At 46.0% G+C, this 17,879-nt stretch overlaps 1 protein-coding gene across 1 annotated transcript; it reads left to right on the top strand.

Annotated features, from left to right (window-relative positions):
* The first annotated feature begins 1,863 nt into the window (after positions 1 to 1,863).
* On the top strand, positions 1,864 to 15,700 carry LOC135536283 (mitogen-activated protein kinase kinase kinase 13-B-like). The gene is made up of 3 exons (XM_064962641.1): positions 1,864 to 1,877; positions 7,816 to 8,007; positions 15,538 to 15,700. Exons 2-3 carry the CDS (start codon positions 7,853 to 7,855, stop codon positions 15,698 to 15,700), a joined length of 318 nt encoding a protein of 105 aa, XP_064818713.1. The 5' UTR covers positions 1,864 to 1,877; positions 7,816 to 7,852.
* Positions 15,701 to 17,879: the final 2,179 nt, after the last annotated feature.

The following is a 17,879-nucleotide window of genomic DNA, read 5'->3' as shown; positions in this document are numbered from 1 at the left end:
TACCACTGACCCAACATCATTGACTTCAAGTAGGTTCACTACCCCTACCACTGACCCAACATCATCGGCTTCAAGTAGGCCCCCTACCACTGACCCAACATCATTGACTTCAAGTAGGTTCACTACCCCTACCACTGACCCAACATCATCGGCTTCAAGTAGGCCCCCTACCACTGACCTAACATCATTGACTTCAAGTAGGTTCACTACCCCTACCACTGACCCAACATCATCGGCTTCAAGTAGGCCCCTACCACTGACCCAACATCATTGACTTCAAGTAGGTTCACTACCCCTACCACTGACCCAACATCATCGGCTTCAAGTAGGCCCCCTACCACTGACCTAACATCATTGACTTCAAGTAGGTTCACTACCCCAACCACTGACCCAACATCATCGGTTTCAAGTAGGCCCCCTACCACTGACCCAACATCATTGACTTCAAGTAGGTTCACTACCCCTACCACTGACCCAACATCATCGGCTTCAAGTAGGTTCACTACCCCTAACACTGACACTGACCCAACATCATCAGCTTCAAGTAGGTTCACCACCCCTATAACTGACCCAACATCATCAGCTTCAAGTAGGTTCACTACCCCTAACACTAACACTGACACTGACCCAACAACATCGGCTTCAAGTAGGTTCACAATCCCTACCACTGACCCTACATCATCTGCTTCAAGTATGTCCACTACCCCTACCACTGACCCAACATCATCAGCTTCAAGTAGGTTCACTCCCCCTAACACTGACACTGACCCAACATCATCAGCTTCAAGTAGGTTCACAACCCTAACACTGACCCAACATCATCCGCTTCAAGTAGGTTCACTCCCCCTAACACTGACATTGACCCAAAATCATTGGCTTCAAGTAGGTCCACTACTCCTAACACTCACCCAACATCATCGGCTTCAAGTAGGTTCACTATCCCTAACACTGACCCAACATCATCGGCTTCAAGTAGGCCCCCTACCACTGACCCAACATCATTGACTTCAAGTAGGTTCACTACCCCTACCACTGACCCAACATCATCGGCTTCAAGTAGGCCCCCTACCACTGACCCAACATCATTGACTTCAAGTAGGTTCACTACCCCTACCACTGACCCAACATCATCGGCTTCAAGTAGGCCCCCTACCACTGACCTAACATCATTGACTTCAAGTAGGTTCACTACCCCAACCACTGACCCAACATCATCGGTTTCAAGTAGGCCCCCTACCACTGACCCAACATCATTGACTTCAAGTAGGTTCACTACCCCTACCACTGACCCAACATCATCGGCTTCAAGTAGGTTCACTACCCCTAACACTGACACTGACCCAACATCATCAGCTTCAAGTAGGTTCACCACCCCTATAACTGACCCAACATCATCAGCTTCAAGTAGGTTCACTACCCCTAACACTAACACTGACACTGACCCAACAACATCGGCTTCAAGTAGGTTCACAATCCCTACCACTGACCCTACATCATCTGCTTCAAGTATGTCCACTACCCCTACCACTGACCCAACATCATCAGCTTCAAGTAGGTTCACTCCCCCTAACACTGACACTGACCCAACATCATCAGCTTCAAGTAGGTTCACAACCCTAACACTGACCCAACATCATCCGCTTCAAGTAGGTTCACTCCCCCTAACACTGACATTGACCCAAAATCATTGGCTTCAAGTAGGTCCACTACTCCTAACACTCACCCAACATCATCGGCTTCAAGTAGGTTCACTATCCCTAACACTGACCCAACATCATCGGCTTCAAGTAGGTTCACTACCCCTACCACTGACCCAGCATCATCTGCTTCAAGTAGCTCCACTCTCCCTACCACTGACCCAACATCATCGGCTTCAAGTAGGCCCCCTACCAATGACCCAACATCATTGACTTCAAGTAGGTTCACAACCCCTACCACTGACACTGACCCAACATCATTGGCTTCAAGTAGGTCCCCTACCCCTACCACTGACCCAACATAATCAGCTTCAAGTAGGTACACTACCCCTAACACTGACACTGACCCAACAACATCGGCTTCAAGTAGGTTCACTACCCCTACCATTGACCCAACAGCATCAGCTTCAAGTAGATCCACTACCCCTACCACTGACCCAACATCATCAGCTTCAAGTAGGTTCACAACCCTTACACTGACCCAACATCATCCGCTTCAAGTAGGTTCACTCCCCCTAACACTGACCCAACATCATCAGCTTCAAGTAGGTTCACAACCCTAACATTGACCCAACATCATCCGCTTCAAGTAGGTTCACTCCCCCTAACACTGACACTGACCCAATATCATCAGCTTCAAGTAGGTTCACTCCCCCTAACACTGACACTGACCCAATATCATCGGCTTCAAGTAGGTTCACTCCCCCTAACACTGACACTGACCCAACACCATCGTCTTCAAGTAGGTTCACTACCCCTCACACTAGATTACTGTTATAACCCCTCACACTTGACTACTGACATAACCCCTCACACTAGACTACTGTTATAACCCCTCACACTAGACTACTGTTATAACCCCTCACACTAGACTACTGTTATAACCCCTCACATTAGATTACTGTTATAACCCCTCACACTAGACTACTGACATAACCCCTCACACTAGACTACATGCATAACCCCTCACACTAGACTACATGCATAACCCCTCACACTAGACTACATGCATAACCCCTCACACTAGACTACATGCATAACCCCTCACACTAGACTACATGCATAACCCCTCACACTAGACTACATGCATAACCCCTCACACTAGACTACATGCATAACCCCTCACACTAGACTACATGCATAACCCCTCACACTAGACTACATGCATAACCCCTCACACTAGACTACTGGCATAACCCCTCACACTAGACTATTGACATAACCCCTCACACTAGACTATTGACATAACCCCTCACACTAGACTATTGACATAACCCCTCACACTAGACTATTGACATAACCCCACACACTAGACTATTGACATAACCCCTCACACTAGACTAAATGCATAACCCCTCACACTGGGCCTTCATGCATAACCCCTCACACTAGACTACTGGCATAACCCCTACTGTCTCCCTGATATAACCACTCACACTAGACTACTGACACAACCCTCACACTAGACTACTGACAGAACCCTCACACTAGACTACTGACACAACCCCTCCGCTAGACTACTGTCATAACCCCTCACACTAGACTACATGCATGCATAACCCCTCTGTCCCGATTGTCGTATAGGTAGACCAAGCACAGCGTGGTTAAGAATACATAATACTTTTTTAATAAAGATAGACACTAAACAAACTATACAAAATCACAAAGCGAGCGTGAAGCTATGATACAAAGTGCAAACACAAGCAACTAGACATAGACAATAACCCACGAAATACCCAAAGAAGATGGCTACTAAATATGGTTCCAATCAGAGACAACGATAAACACCTGCCTCTATTTGAGAACCAATCAAGGCAACCATAGACCACCATAAACACCTAGATGGAACATCCCCATAAATCTACAAAACCCATAGACAGTAAAAACACCCTAGATGAGACAAAAACACACATACCACCTCGTCACACTCTGACCTAACCAAAATATATAAAGAAAACAAAGAATACTCAGGTCAGGGCGTGACACCATCACACTAGACTCCTGACATAACCCCTCGTACTAGACTCCTGGCATAACCCCCTCGTACTAGACTACTGGCATAACCCTCACACTAGACTACTGCATAACCCCTCCACACTGGACTACTGGCATAACCCCTCACACTAGACTACTGGCATAACCCCTCACACTAGACTACTGTAACCCCTCACACTAGACTACTGGCATAACCCCTCACACTAGACTACTGGCATAACCCCTCACACTAGACTACTGGCATAACCCCTCACACTAGACTACTGGCATAACCCCTCACACTAGACTACTGGCATAACCCCTCACACTAGACTACTGGCATAACCCCTCACACTAGACTACTGGCATAACCCCTCACACTAGACTACTGGCATAACCCCTCACACTAGACTACTGGCATAACCCCTCACACTAGACTACTGGCATAACCCCTCACACTAGACTACTGGCATAACCCCTCACACTAGACTACTGGCATAACCCCTCACACTAGACTACTGGCATAACCCCTCACACTAGACTACTGGCGTAACCCCTCACACTAGACTACTGACACAACCCCTGACGCTAGACTACTGTCATAACCCCTCACACTAGACTACATGCATAACCCCTCTGTCACGATTGTCGTATGGAGTAGACCAAAGCGCAGCGTGGTTAGAATACATAATACTTTTAATAAAGATAGACACTAAACAAACTATACAAAATCACAAAACGAACGTGACGCTATGATACAAAAGTGCAAACACAAGCAACTAGACATAGACAATAACCCACGATATACCCAAAGAAGATGGCTGCCTAAATATGGTTCCCAATCAGAGACAACGATAAACACCTGCCTCTATTTGAGAACCAATCAAGGCAACCATAGACCTACATAAACACCTAGATGGAACATCCCCATAAATCTACAAAACCCATAGACAGTAAAAACACCCTAGATGAGACAAAAACACACATACCACCCTCGTAACACTCTGACCAAACCAAAATATATAAAGAAAACAAAGAATACTCAGGTCAGGGCGTGACACCATCACACTAGACTCCTGACATAACCCCTCGCACTAGACTCCTGGCATAACCCCTCCCACTAGACTCCTGACATAACCCCTCGTACTAGACTCCTGACATAACCCCTCACACTAGACTACTGGCATAACCCCTCACACTAGACTACTGACATAACCCCTCACACTAGACTACTGGCATAACCCCTCACACTAGACTACTGGCATAACCCCTCACACTAGACTACTGGCATAACCCCTCGTACTAGACTACTGGCATAACCCCTCACACTAGACTACTGTCATAACCCCTCACACTAGACTACATGCATAACCCCTCTGTCACGATTGTCGTATGGAGTAGACCAAAGCGCAGCGTGGTTAGAATACATAATACTTTTAATAAAGATAGACACTAAACAAACTATACAAAATCACAAAACGAACGTGACGCTATGATACAAAAGTGCAAACACAAGCAACTAGACATAGACAATAACCCACGATATACCCAAAGAAGATGGCTGCCTAAATATGGTTCCCAATCAGAGACAACGATAAACACCTGCCTCTATTTGAGAACCAATCAAGGCAACCATAGACCTACATAAACACCTAGATGGAACATCCCCATAAATCTACAAAACCCATAGACAGTAAAAACACCCTAGATGAGACAAAACACACATACCACCTAAGTAACACTCTGACCAAACCAAAATATAAAGAAAACAAAGAATACTCAGGTCAGGGCGTGACACCATCACACTAGACTCACAATGGACATAACCCTCGCACTAGACTCCTGGCATAACCCCCTCCCCACTAGACTCCTGACATAACCCCTCGTACTAGACTCCTGACATAACCCCTCACACTAGACTACTGGCATAACCCCTCACACTAGACTACTGACATAACCCCCTCACACCAGACTACTGGCATAACCCCTCACACTAGACTACTGGCATAAACCCCCTCACACTAGACTACTGGCATAACCCTCGTACTAGACTACTGGCATAACCCCTCACACTAGACTACTGTCATAACCCCTCACACTAGACTACATGCATAACCCCTCTGTCACGATTGTCGATGGAGTAGACCAAAGCGCAGCGTGGTTAGGAATACATAATACTTTAATAAAGATAGACACTAAACAAACTATACAAAATCACAAACGAACGTGACGCTATGATACAAAAGTGCAAACACAAGCAACTAGACATAGACAATAACCCACGATATACCCAAAGAAGATGGCTGCCTAAATATGGTTCCCAATCAGAGACAACGATAAACACCTCTATTTGAGAACCAATCAAGGCAACCATAGACCTACATAAACACCTAGATGGAACATCCCCATAAATCTAAAACCCATAGACAGTAAAAAACACCCTAGATGAGACAAAAACACACATACCACCCTCGTAACACTCTGACCAAACCAAAATATATAAAGAAAACAAGAATACTCAGGTCAGGCGTGACACCATCACACTAGACTCCTGACGCAACTCGCACTAGACTCCTGGCATAACCCCTCCCACTAGACTCCTGACATAACCCCTCGTACTAGACTCCTGACATAACCCTCACACTAAACTACTGGCATAACCCCTCACACTAGACTACTGGCATAACCCACACTAGACTACTGGCATAACCCCTCACACTAGACTACTGACATAACCCCTCACTAGACTACTGACATAACCCCTCACACTAGACTACTGGCATAACCCCTCACACTAGACTACTGGCATAACCCCTCGTACTAGACTACTGGCATAACTCACACTAGACTACTGGCATAACCCCTCGTACTAGACTACTGGCATAACCCCTCACTAGACTACTGGCATAACCCTCACACTAGACTACTGGCATAACCCCTCACACTAGACTACTGGCATAACCCCTCACACTAGACTACTGGCATAACCCCTCACACTAGACTACTGGCATAACCCCTCACACTAGACTACTGGCATAACCCTCACACTAGACTACTGGCATAACCCCTCACACTAGACTACTGGCATAACCCCTCACACTAGACTACTGGCATAACCCCCTCACACTAGACTACTGGCATAACCCCTCACACTGGACTACTGGCATAACCCCTCACACTGGACTACTGGCATAACCCCTCACACTGGACTACTGGCATAACCCCTCACACTGGACTACACTGGCATAACACCTCCACACTAGACTACTGGCAAACCCCTCACACTAGACTACTGGCATAACCCCTCACACTAGACTACTGGCATAACCCCTCACACTAGACTCTTAAAGGGGCAGTAGCCTAATCTAGCTCTTAAAGGGCCAGTAGCCTATTCTAGCTCTTAAAGGGGCAGGAGCCTACCTTGGGTGTACATTTCAAGTTCAATTACAAAATTATTCTGCAGTTATTTTATTGTTATTTATTATGTTAGCAATCAAATGTACATGTTAATAATAGTATCTTCTGATTACAATTATTATGTCTCATATTTTAACTAAATCCAATATATTAGTTTCCAAAATGTAATTAGGTATATCCACCCCTAACCCTCCCCTAGCTGTCCGATAATGCATTATGATTGAATGGCTTGTCCTACACTTTGTAAAAAACTCAGAGTACATGTTGGAAAAAGATATTGGTTCCTTTCTAAACAGAGCAATGCGAATACAAAGATAACTGAGTTCTTTGGCTTTTTTTACCCAGAGTTCACTTTAAAAAGGAAGAGGAGGACTATATGTGAAAAATCCCTGAGCACATCAGGCGGTACTATTGTTTGAGGAGTGTCTACAGGAGTTTTTGCTGTTGTCTGATTTGAAGTTGTACCCTATAACCATGGAGAATATCATTTAAACATGCTTTTCAGTCTAGTACTAGGCTTAATCTGTGTCTAGGAAATACGCCCTCAATGTCTCTCTCTCAGTGTCGTCCTTCTGTAGTGCACCCCAACTCCGTGCTAAAGTACCGTTATGGTGTACTGTGTCACATCTTTTTGACTTTGTAACTCATCCTCTCTCCTCTTCTCCTCCCTCTCCTCCCTATCCTCCCTCTCCTCTTCTCCTCTCTCTCTTGTCTCTCTCCTCTCCAGGGGTGTGTGCACCCAGGCTCCGTGCTACTGTATCTTAATGGAGTATTGTTCCCAGGGCCAACTCTATGAGGTTCTGAGGGCCGGACGGAAGGTGACCCCCAGACTGCTGGTGGACTGGGCCTCAGGGATCGCCTCTGGGATGAACTACCTGCACCTCCACAAGATCATACACAGAGACCTCAAGTCACCCAAGTGAGTGTCTCTACCCCAACCCTCCCCCAAACCTTTCCCAACCCTCCCCCAACCCTCCACTTACCCCCAAACCTCCCCCTAACCCTCCCCAACCCACCCCCCTGGGCTCCCTCCCTAACTCTAACCTACCTTCCACCATCCCAAACCCTCCCCTTACCCCAAACCTCCTCTAACCCTCCCCCAACCCCAAACCTCCCCTGACCCTCCCTAACCTCCCCAACCCCAAACCTCCCTTAACCCTCTAACCCCAAACCTCCCCCTAACCCTCCCCCAGCCCCTCCCCTAACCCCAACCCTCCCTAACCCCAAGCCTCCCCTAACCCCTCCCCCAACCCTCCCTAACCCTAACCCTCCCCTATCCCTAACCCACCACCCTCCCTAACCCTACCTAATCACAAACCTCTCAACCCCTCCCCTAACCCTCCACCAACCCTCCCCCAACCCTCCCCCCTACCCTCCCCCAACCCTTCCCTAACCCTACCCTTCCCCAACCCTCCCCTAACCCTACCCTCCCCTAACCCTAACCCTACCCTCCCATAACCCCAGAGTGGTCTGTCTGTAGTAAAGAGATGGGGAGTGGTCTGTCTGTAGTAAAGAGATGGGGAGTGGTCTGCCTGGAATAAAGAGATGGGGAGTGGTCTGGGCTGTAATAAAGAGATGGGGAGTGGTCTGTCTGGAATAAAGAGATGGGGAGTGGTCTGGGCTGTAATAAAGAGATGGGGAGTGGTCTGTCTGGAATAAAGAGATGGGGAGTGGTCTGGGCTGTAATAAAGAGATGGGGAGTGGTCTGTCTGGAATAAAGAGATGGGGAGTGGTCTGTCTGTAATAAAGAGATGGGGAGTGGTCTGTCTGGAATAAAGAGATGGGGAGTGGTCTGTCTGGAATAAAGAGATGGGGAGTGGTCTGTCTGGAATAAAGAGATGGGGAGTGGTCTGTCTGGAATAAAGAGATGGGGAGTGGTCTGTCTGTAGTAAAGAGATGGGGAGAGGTCTGGCTGTAATAAAGAGATGGGGAGTGGTCTGTCTGGAATAAAGAGATGGGGAGTGGTCTGTCTGGAATAAAGAGATGGGGAGTGGTCTGTCTGTAGTAAAGAGATGGGGAGAGGTCTGTCTGTAGTAAAGAGATGGGGAGAGGTCTGTCTGTAGTAAAGAGAAGGGGAGTGGTCTGTCTGTAGTAAAGAGATGGGGAGTGGTCTGTCTGTAGTAAAGAGATGGGGAGTGGTCTGTCTGTAGTAAAGAGATGGGGAGTGGTCTGTCTGTAATAAAGAGATGGGGAGAGGTCTGGCTGTAGTAAAGAGATGGGGAGAGGTCTGGCTGTAGTAAAGAGATGGGGAGTGGTCTGTCTGTAATAAAGAGATGGGGAGAGGTCTGTCTGTAATAAAGAGATGGGGAGAGGTCTGTCTGGAATAAAGAGATGTGGAGTGGTCTGGCTGTAGTAAAGAGATGGGGAGAGGTCTGTCTGTAGTAAAGAGATGGGGAGAGGTCTGGCTGTAGTAAAGAGATGGGGAGTGGTCTGTCTGGAATAAAGAGATGGGGAGTGGTCTGTCTGGAATAAAGAGATGGGGAGAGGTCTGTCTGTAGTAAAGAGATGGGGAGAGGTCTGGCTGTAGTAAAGAGATGGGGAGTGGTCTGTCTGGAATAAAGAGATGGGGAGTGGTCTGTCTGGAATAAAGAGATGGGGAGAGGTCTGTCTGTAGTAAAGAGATGGGGAGAGGTCTGTCTGTAGTAAAGAGATGGGGAGAGGTCTGTCTGGAATAAAGAGATGGGAAGTGGTCTGTCTGGAATAAAGAGATGGGGAGTGGTCTGGCTGTCTGCTAAATGACTTAAATGTAAATGTAAATGTAAAGAGATGGGGAGAGGTCTGTCTGGAATAAAGAGATAGGGAGTGGTCTGTCTGTAATAAAGAGATGGGGAGAGGTCTGTCTGGAATAAAGAGATGGGGAGTGGTCTGTCTGTAATAAAGAGATGGGGAGTGGTCTGTCTGGAATAAAGAGATGGGGAGTGGTCTGTCTGTAGTAAAGAGATGGGGAGTGGTCTGTCTGTAGTAAAGAGATGGGGAGTGGTCTGTCTGTAATAAAGAGATGGGGAGTGGTCTGTCTGTAGTAAAGAGATGGGGAGTGGTCTGTCTGTAATAAAGAGATGGGGAGTGGTCTGTCTGTAGTAAAGAGATGGGGAGTGGTCTGTCTGGAATAAAGAGATGGGGAGTGGTCTGTCTGTAGTAAAGATATGGGGAGTGGTCTGTCTGGAATAAAGAGATGGGGAGTGGTCTGTCTGTAGTAAAGAGATGGGGAGTGGTCTGTCTGGAATAAAGAGATGGGGAGTGGTCTGTCTGTAGTAAAGAGATGGGGAGTGGTCTGTCTGGAATAAAGAGATGGGGAGTGGTCTGTCTGTAGTAAAGATATGGGGAGTGGTCTGTCTGGAATAAAGAGATGGGGAGTGGTCTGGCTGTAGTAAAGAGATGGGGAGTGGTCTGTCTGTAGTAAAGAGATGGGGAGAGGTCTGTCTGTAATAAAGAGATGGGGAGTGGTCTGTCTGTAATAAAGAGATGGGGAGAGGTCTGTCTGTAATATAGAGATGGGGAGAGGTCTGTCTGTAATAAAGAGATGGGGAGTGGTCTGGCTGTAATAAAGAGATGGGGAGTGGTCTGTCTGGAATAAAGAGATGGGGAGTGGTCTGTCTGGAATAAAGAGATGGGGAGAGGTCTGTCTGTAATAAAGAGATGGGGAGAGGTCTGTCTGTAATAAAGAGATGGGGAGTGGTCTGTCTGGAATAAAGAGATGGGGAGTGGTCTGTCTGGAATAAAGAGATGGGGAGTGGTCTGTCTGGAATAAAGAGATGGGGAGTGGTCTGTCTGGAATAAAGAGATGGGGAGTGGTCTGTCTGGAATAAAGAGATGGGGATTGGTCTGTCTGGAATAAAGAGATGGGGAGTGGTCTGTCTGGAATAAAGAGATGGGGAGTGGTCTGTCTGGAATAAAGAGATGGGGAGTGGTCTGTCTGGAATAAAGAGATGGGGAGAGGTCTGTCTGTAATAAAGAGATGGGGAGTGGTCTGTCTGTAATAAAGAGATGGGGAGTGGTCTGTCTGGAATAAAGAGATGGGGAGTGGTCTGGGCTGTAGTAAAGAGATGGGGAGTGGTCTGTCTGGAATAAAGAGATGGGGAGAGGTCTGGCTGTAGTAAAGAGATGGGGAGTGGTCTGTCTGGAATAAAGAGATGGGGAGTGGTCTGGCTGTAGTAAAGAGATGGGGAGTGGTCTGTCGGTAATAAAGAGATGGGGAGTGGTCTGTCTGGAATAAAGAGATGTGGAGTGGTCTGTCTGGAATAAAGAGATGGGGAGTGGTCTGTCTGTAATAAAGAGATGGGGAGTGGTCTGTCTGTAATAAAGAGATGGGGAGTGGTCTGTCTGTAATAAAGAGATGGGGAGTGGTCTGTCTGTAGTAAAGAGATGGGGAGTGGTCTGTCTGTAGTATAGAGATGGGCTGTAGTAAAGAGATGGGGAGAGGTCTGGCTGTAATAAAGAGATGGGGAGTGGTCTGTCTGTAGTAAAGAGATGGGGAGTGGTCTGTCTGGAATAAAGAGATGGGGAGAGGTCTGGCTGTAATAAAGAGATGGGGAGTGGTCTGTCTGTAGTAAAGAGATGGGGAGTGGTCTGGGCTGTAGTAAAGAGATGGGGAGTGGTCTGTCTGGAATAAAGAGATGGGGAGTGGTCTGTCTGGAATAAAGAGATGGGGAGTGGTCTGTCTGGAATAAAGAGATGGGGAGTGGTCTGTCTGGAATAAAGAGATGGGGAGTGGTCTGTCTGGAATAAAGAGATGGGGAGTGGTCTGTCTGGAATAAAGAGATGGGGAGTGGTCTGTCTGGAATAAAGAGATGGAGAGAGGTCTGACACCACACTCCACAAAGCAAGTTCTTCAGGCTCTAGTTTTATCTTGATTATTGTCCAGTCATGTGGTCCAGTTCTGAAGGAAAGACCCAGTTAAACTGCAGATGGCCCAGAACAGAACGTCTTGCTCTTCATTGTAATCAGAGGGCTGATATTAACACTATACTGCCAGTCTCTCTTGGCTCAGAGTTGAGGAGAGACTGACTGCGTCACTTCTTCTTTTTATAAGAAACATTCATGTGTTGAAAATCCCAAATTGTTTGCATAGTCAACTTACACACAGCTCTGACACACACACGTATCGCTTGAAAATAATAGAGAGCCGCACACTCTAGGAGCTCAGATGCAATAATTTAATTTACACACACTTATCCCACCAGACATGCCACCAGGGGTCTTTTCACAGTCCCCAAATCCAGAACAAATTCAAGGAAACGTACAATATTATACAGAGCCCTTATTGCATGGAACTCTGTCTCATATTACTCAAATAAACAGTAAACCTTGTTTCAGAAAACAGATAGAGCAACACCTCACAACACAACGCTTCTCCCTCATGTGACCCGCTTGTGTATCTGATAGATGCACCCACACACGCACACTACAAGTTTATGTTTTAAATGGATGTCAATTCTAAAAGTATTTTGTCTGTAATGTCTTTTTTGTTATGTCTCAGACCCCAGTTAGACTAGCTGTCTCCATGGTGTCAGACCCCAGTTAGACTAGCTGTCTCCATGGTATCAGACCCCAGTTAGACTAGCTGTCTCCATGGTATCATGGTACCATGGAGACAGCTAGTCTAACTGGGGTCTGATACCATGGAGACAGCTAGTCTAACTGGGGTCTGATACCATGGAGACAGCTAGTCTAACTGGGGTCTGATACCATGGAGACAGCTAGTCTAACTGGGGTCTGACACCATGGAGACAGCTAGTCTAACTGGGGTCTGATACCATGGAGACAGCTAGTCTAACTGGGGTCTGATACCATGGAGACAACTAGTCTAACTGGGGTCTGATACCATGGAGACAGCTAGTCTAACTGGGGTCTGATACCATAGAGACAGCTAGTCTAACTGGGGTCTGATACCATGGAGACAGCTAGTCTAACTGGGGTCTGATACCATGGAGACAGCTAGTCTAACTGGGGTCTGACACCATGGAGACAGCTAGTCTAACTGGGGTCTGATACCATGGAGACAGCTAGTCTAACTGGGGTCTGATACCATGGAGACAGCTAGTCTAACTGGGGTCTGATACCACGGAGGCAGCTAGTCTAACTGGGGTCTGATACCATGGAGACAGCTAGTCTAACTGGGGTCTGATACCATGGAGACAGCTAGTCTAACTGGGGTCTGATACCATGGAGACAGCTAGTCTAACTGGGGTCTGATACCATGGAGACAGCTAGTCTAACTGGGGTCTCATACCATGGAGACAGCTAGTCTAACTGGGGTCTGACACCATGGAGACAGCTAGTCTAACTGGGGTCTGATACCATGGAGACAGCTAGTCTAACTGGGGTCTGATACCATGGAGACAGCTAGTCTAACTGGGGTCTGATACCATGGAGACAGCTAGTCTAACTGGGGTCTGATACCATGGAGACAGCTAGTCTAACTGGGGTCTGATACCATGGAGACAGCTAGTCTAACTGGGGTCTGATACCATGGAGACAGCTAGTCTAACTGGGGTCTGATACCATGGAGACAGCTAGTATAACTGGGGTCTGATACCATGGAGACAGCTAGTCTAACTGGGGTCTGATACCATAGAGACAGCTAGTCTAACTGGGGTCTGATACCATGGAGACAGCTAGTCTAACTGGGGTCTAATACCATGGAGACAGCTAGTCTAACTGGGGTCTGATACCATGGAGACAGCTAGTCTAACTGGGGTCTGATACCATGGAGACAGCTAGTCTAACTGGGGTCTGATACCATGGAGACAGCTAGTCTAACTGGGGTCTGATAACATGGAGACAGCTAGTCTAACTGGGGTCTGATACCATGGAGACAGCTAGTCTAACTGGGGTCTGATACCATGGAGACAGCTAGTCTAACTGGGGTCTGATACCATGGAGACAGCTAGTCTAACTGGGGTCTGAAACCATGGAGGCAGCTAGTCTAACTGGGGTCTGATACCTAACAGAGTTTAAACTCTTAAACTCTGTTAGTCAGCGCTATTCAACTCTGTTAGTCAGCGGTATTCAACTCTGTTAATCAGCGGTATTCAACTCTGTTTGTCAGCGGTATTCAACTCTGTTTGTCAGCGGTATTCAACTCTGTTAGTCAGCGGTATTAAACTCTGTTAGTCAGCGCTATTCAACTCTGTTAGTCAGCGGTATTCAACTCTGTTAATCAGCGGTATTCAACTCTGTTAGTCAGCGGTATTCAACTCTGTTAGTCAGCGGTATTCAACTCTGTTAGTCAGCGGTATTCAACTCTGTTAGTCAGCGGTATTCAACTCTGTTAGTCAGCGGTATTAAACTCTGTTAGTCAGCGGTATTCAACTCTGTTAGTCAGCGGTATTCAACTCTGTTAGTCAGCGGTATTCAACTCTGTTAATCTGCGGTATTAAACTCTGTTAGTCAGCGGTATTCAACTCTGTTAGTCAGCGGTATTCAACTCTGTTAGTCAGCGGTATTAAACTCTGTTAGTCAGCGGTATTAAACTCTGTTAGTCAGCGGTATTCAACTCTGTTAGTCAGCGGTATTCAACTCTGTTAGTCAGCGGTATTAAACTCTGTTAGTCAGCGGTATTCAACTCTGTTAGTCAGCGGTATTCAACTCTGTTAGTCAGCGGTATTAAACTCTGTTAGTCAGCGGTATTAAACTCTGTTAATCTGCGGTATTCAACTCTGTTAGTCAGCGGTATTCAACTCTGTTAGTCAGCGGTATTCAACTCTGTTAGTCAGCGGTATTAAACTCTGTTAGTCAGCGGTATTCAACTCTGTTTGTCAGCGGTATTCAACTCTGTTTGTCAGCGGTATTCAACTCTGTTTGTCAGCGGTATTCAACTCTGTTAGTCAGCGGTATTCAACTCTGTTAGTCAGCGGTATTCAACTCTGTTAGTCAGCGGTATTCAACTCTGTTAGTCAGCGGTATTCAACTCTGTTAGTCAGCGGTATTAAACTCTGTTAGTCAGCGGTATTCAACTCTGTTAGTCAGCGGTATTCAACTCTGTTAGTCAGCGGTATTCAACTCTGTTAGTCAGCGGTATTCAACTCTGTTAGTCAGCGGTATTAAACTCTGTTAGTCAGCGGTATTCAACTCTATTAGTCAGCGGTATTCAACTCTGTTAGTCAGCGGTATTCAACTCTGTTAGTCAGCGGTATAAAGACGGAGACTGTAGGAATATGCTGTAGGTCGCTGTGACTTCCTGAACAGAATCATTACAATACAAAGACCACGTTGTGACCTTCTGTCTGTCAGTTTGAAAGACCTATGTCTGTCTGTCTGTCTGTCTGTCTGTCTGTCTGTCTGTCTCACCACTTTCACCACTGTATTTCTGTTCGAGTAGGTTTTATATTATGGACCAATGTTGTTGACCAATTCAGGTTGTGTGTTGAGGTTATAAGTTATTGCCCACATGTTTCCTCCACTGAGGTCCTACTGTGTATGATGTCATGATTCTCCTCTTCTACCTCAGTGTGCTGGTGACCCAACAAGACACCGTGAAGATCAGTGACTTCGGGACGTCCAAGGAGCTCAGTGATAAGAGTACTCAGATGTCGTTCGCTGGTACGGTGGCCTGGATGGCCCCAGAGGTCATCAGGAACGAACCGGTGTCTGAGAAAGTAGACATCTGGTGAGTACAACAATAAGTAATCAAAAGAGAACCGTGGCGCACTCCCAGAAGCCTGGTGGGGGTGTACAGAGAACCGTGAAGCCTGGTGGGGGCGTAAAACCAACAAAGAGGTGTTATAGGTTCTCACTCTTAAATGTTGCATAAATCTTACTTCATTATTCAATGTTTTTAATTGTTTTACTGCATCAGGGATAGCATACCCAGACGTTTCGGCTTTACAGCCTTCTTCAGTGTGTAGGTACAATTTTCTTTAATTCAAAACAGCATTTGTTAAAGAACAAATGATGAGCAGCAGGTGCTTCTAATCAGGGTTGCCACTCATCAGCCAATCAGGGCCCCTCTGGTCTACCTGTATCCCAATTAGTCACAAAGAGATACAGAATTATAGGTTATAGGAGCGAACACGATGGTCATAAATCAATCACCCCAGGTGTCCACTCACCTAAATACATCAATTCATGAGCCACAAAGGACATCTGGCACAGCCGTTCATAAATATGTGGGGCCGATATGCAACATCCGTTACAGCCTTATTCTAAAATGGATTTTAAAATAAACATTCTCATCAATCTACACACACTACCCCATAATCTTAAAGTGAAAAATAGTTTTTTAGAAATGTTTGCAAATGTATTAAAAAACAGAAATACCTTTTTACATAAGTTTTCAGATCCTTTGCTATGAGACTTGAAATTGAGCTCAAGTGCATCCTGTTTCCATTGATCATCCTTGAGATGTTTCTACAACTATGATTGGAGTCCACCTGTGGTAAATTCAATTGATTGGACATGATTTGGAAAGGCACACACCTGTCTATATAAGGTCCCACAGTTGACAGTGCATGTCAGAGCAAAAACCAAGCCATGAGGTCAAAGCACTACACCAATCAGGCCTTTATGGTAGAGTGGCCAGACGGAAGACACTCCTCAGTAAAAGACAGCCCACTTGGAGTTTTCCAAAAAGCACCTAACGTCTCTCAGACCATGAGAAACAAGATTCTCTGGTCTGATGAAATCAAGATTAAACTCTTTGGCCTGAATTCCAAGCGTCACGTCTGGAGGAAACCAGGCTCCGCACATCACCTGGCCAATACCAGCCCTAAGGTGAAGCATGGAGGTGGCACCATCCCTACGGTGAAACATGGTGGTGGCAGCATCATGCTGTGAGGATGTTTTTCAGCAGCCGGGACTGAGAGACTATTCAGAATCAAGGGAAAGATGAACGGAGCAAAGTACAGAGATCCTTGATGAAAACATTTTCCAGAACGCTCAGGACCTCAGACTGGGTGAAGGTTAACCTTCCAACAGGACAACGACCCTAAGCACACAGCCAGGACCACACAGAAGTTGCTTTGGAAAAAGTCTGTGAATGTCCTTGAGTGGCCCAGCCAGATCTCAGACTTGAACCTGATCAAACATCTCTGGAGAGGCCTGAAAATAGCTGTGCAGCGACGCTCCCCATCCAACCTGACAGAGCTTGAGAGGATCTGCAGAGAAGAATGGGAGAAATTCCCCAAATACAGGTGTGCCAAGCTTGTAGCATCATACCCAAGAAGACTGGAGGCTGTAATCGCTGCCAAATGTGTTTCAAATAAGTACTGAGCAAAGGGTCAGAATAGTTATGTAAATGTTATTTGTCTGTTTTTGTTTTTCATTAAAATTTGCAAAAACTTCAAGAAACCTGTTTTCACTTTGTCATTATGGGGTATTGTGTGTAGATTGATGAGGAAAAATAAATGATTTCATAATTTTTTAGTATACGGCTGTAACGTAGCAAAATGTGGAAAAAGTCAAGGGGTCTGAGTACTTTATGCGCTGTGGGGTTATGTTGGGAGGAAGTTAATATAGCACATAGTGTTTGTTAACCCTCTGTGTGGTTAACAGGTTGTGTGGTATTATATTATAATAACCCTCTGTGTGGAGTACAGGTTGTGTGGTATTATAATATAATAACCCTCTGTGTGGTTAACAGGTTGTGTGGTATTATATTATAATAACCCTCTGTGTGGTTAACAGGTTGTGTGGTATTATATTATAATAACCCTCTGTGTGGTTAACAGGTTGTGTGGTATTATAATATAATAACCCTCTGTGTGGTTAACAGGTTGTGTGGTATTATATTATAATAACCCCCTGTGTGGTTAACAGGTTGTGTGGTATTATATTATAATAACCCTCTGTGTG

This window comes from Oncorhynchus masou, unplaced genomic scaffold, assembly GCF_036934945.1.
Source record: "Oncorhynchus masou masou isolate Uvic2021 unplaced genomic scaffold, UVic_Omas_1.1 unplaced_scaffold_5890, whole genome shotgun sequence".
Lineage (NCBI taxonomy): Eukaryota > Metazoa > Chordata > Actinopteri > Salmoniformes > Salmonidae > Oncorhynchus > Oncorhynchus masou.
The sequence above is the reverse complement of the archived record's forward strand: the minus strand, read 5'-3'. Positions and strand labels throughout refer to the sequence as shown.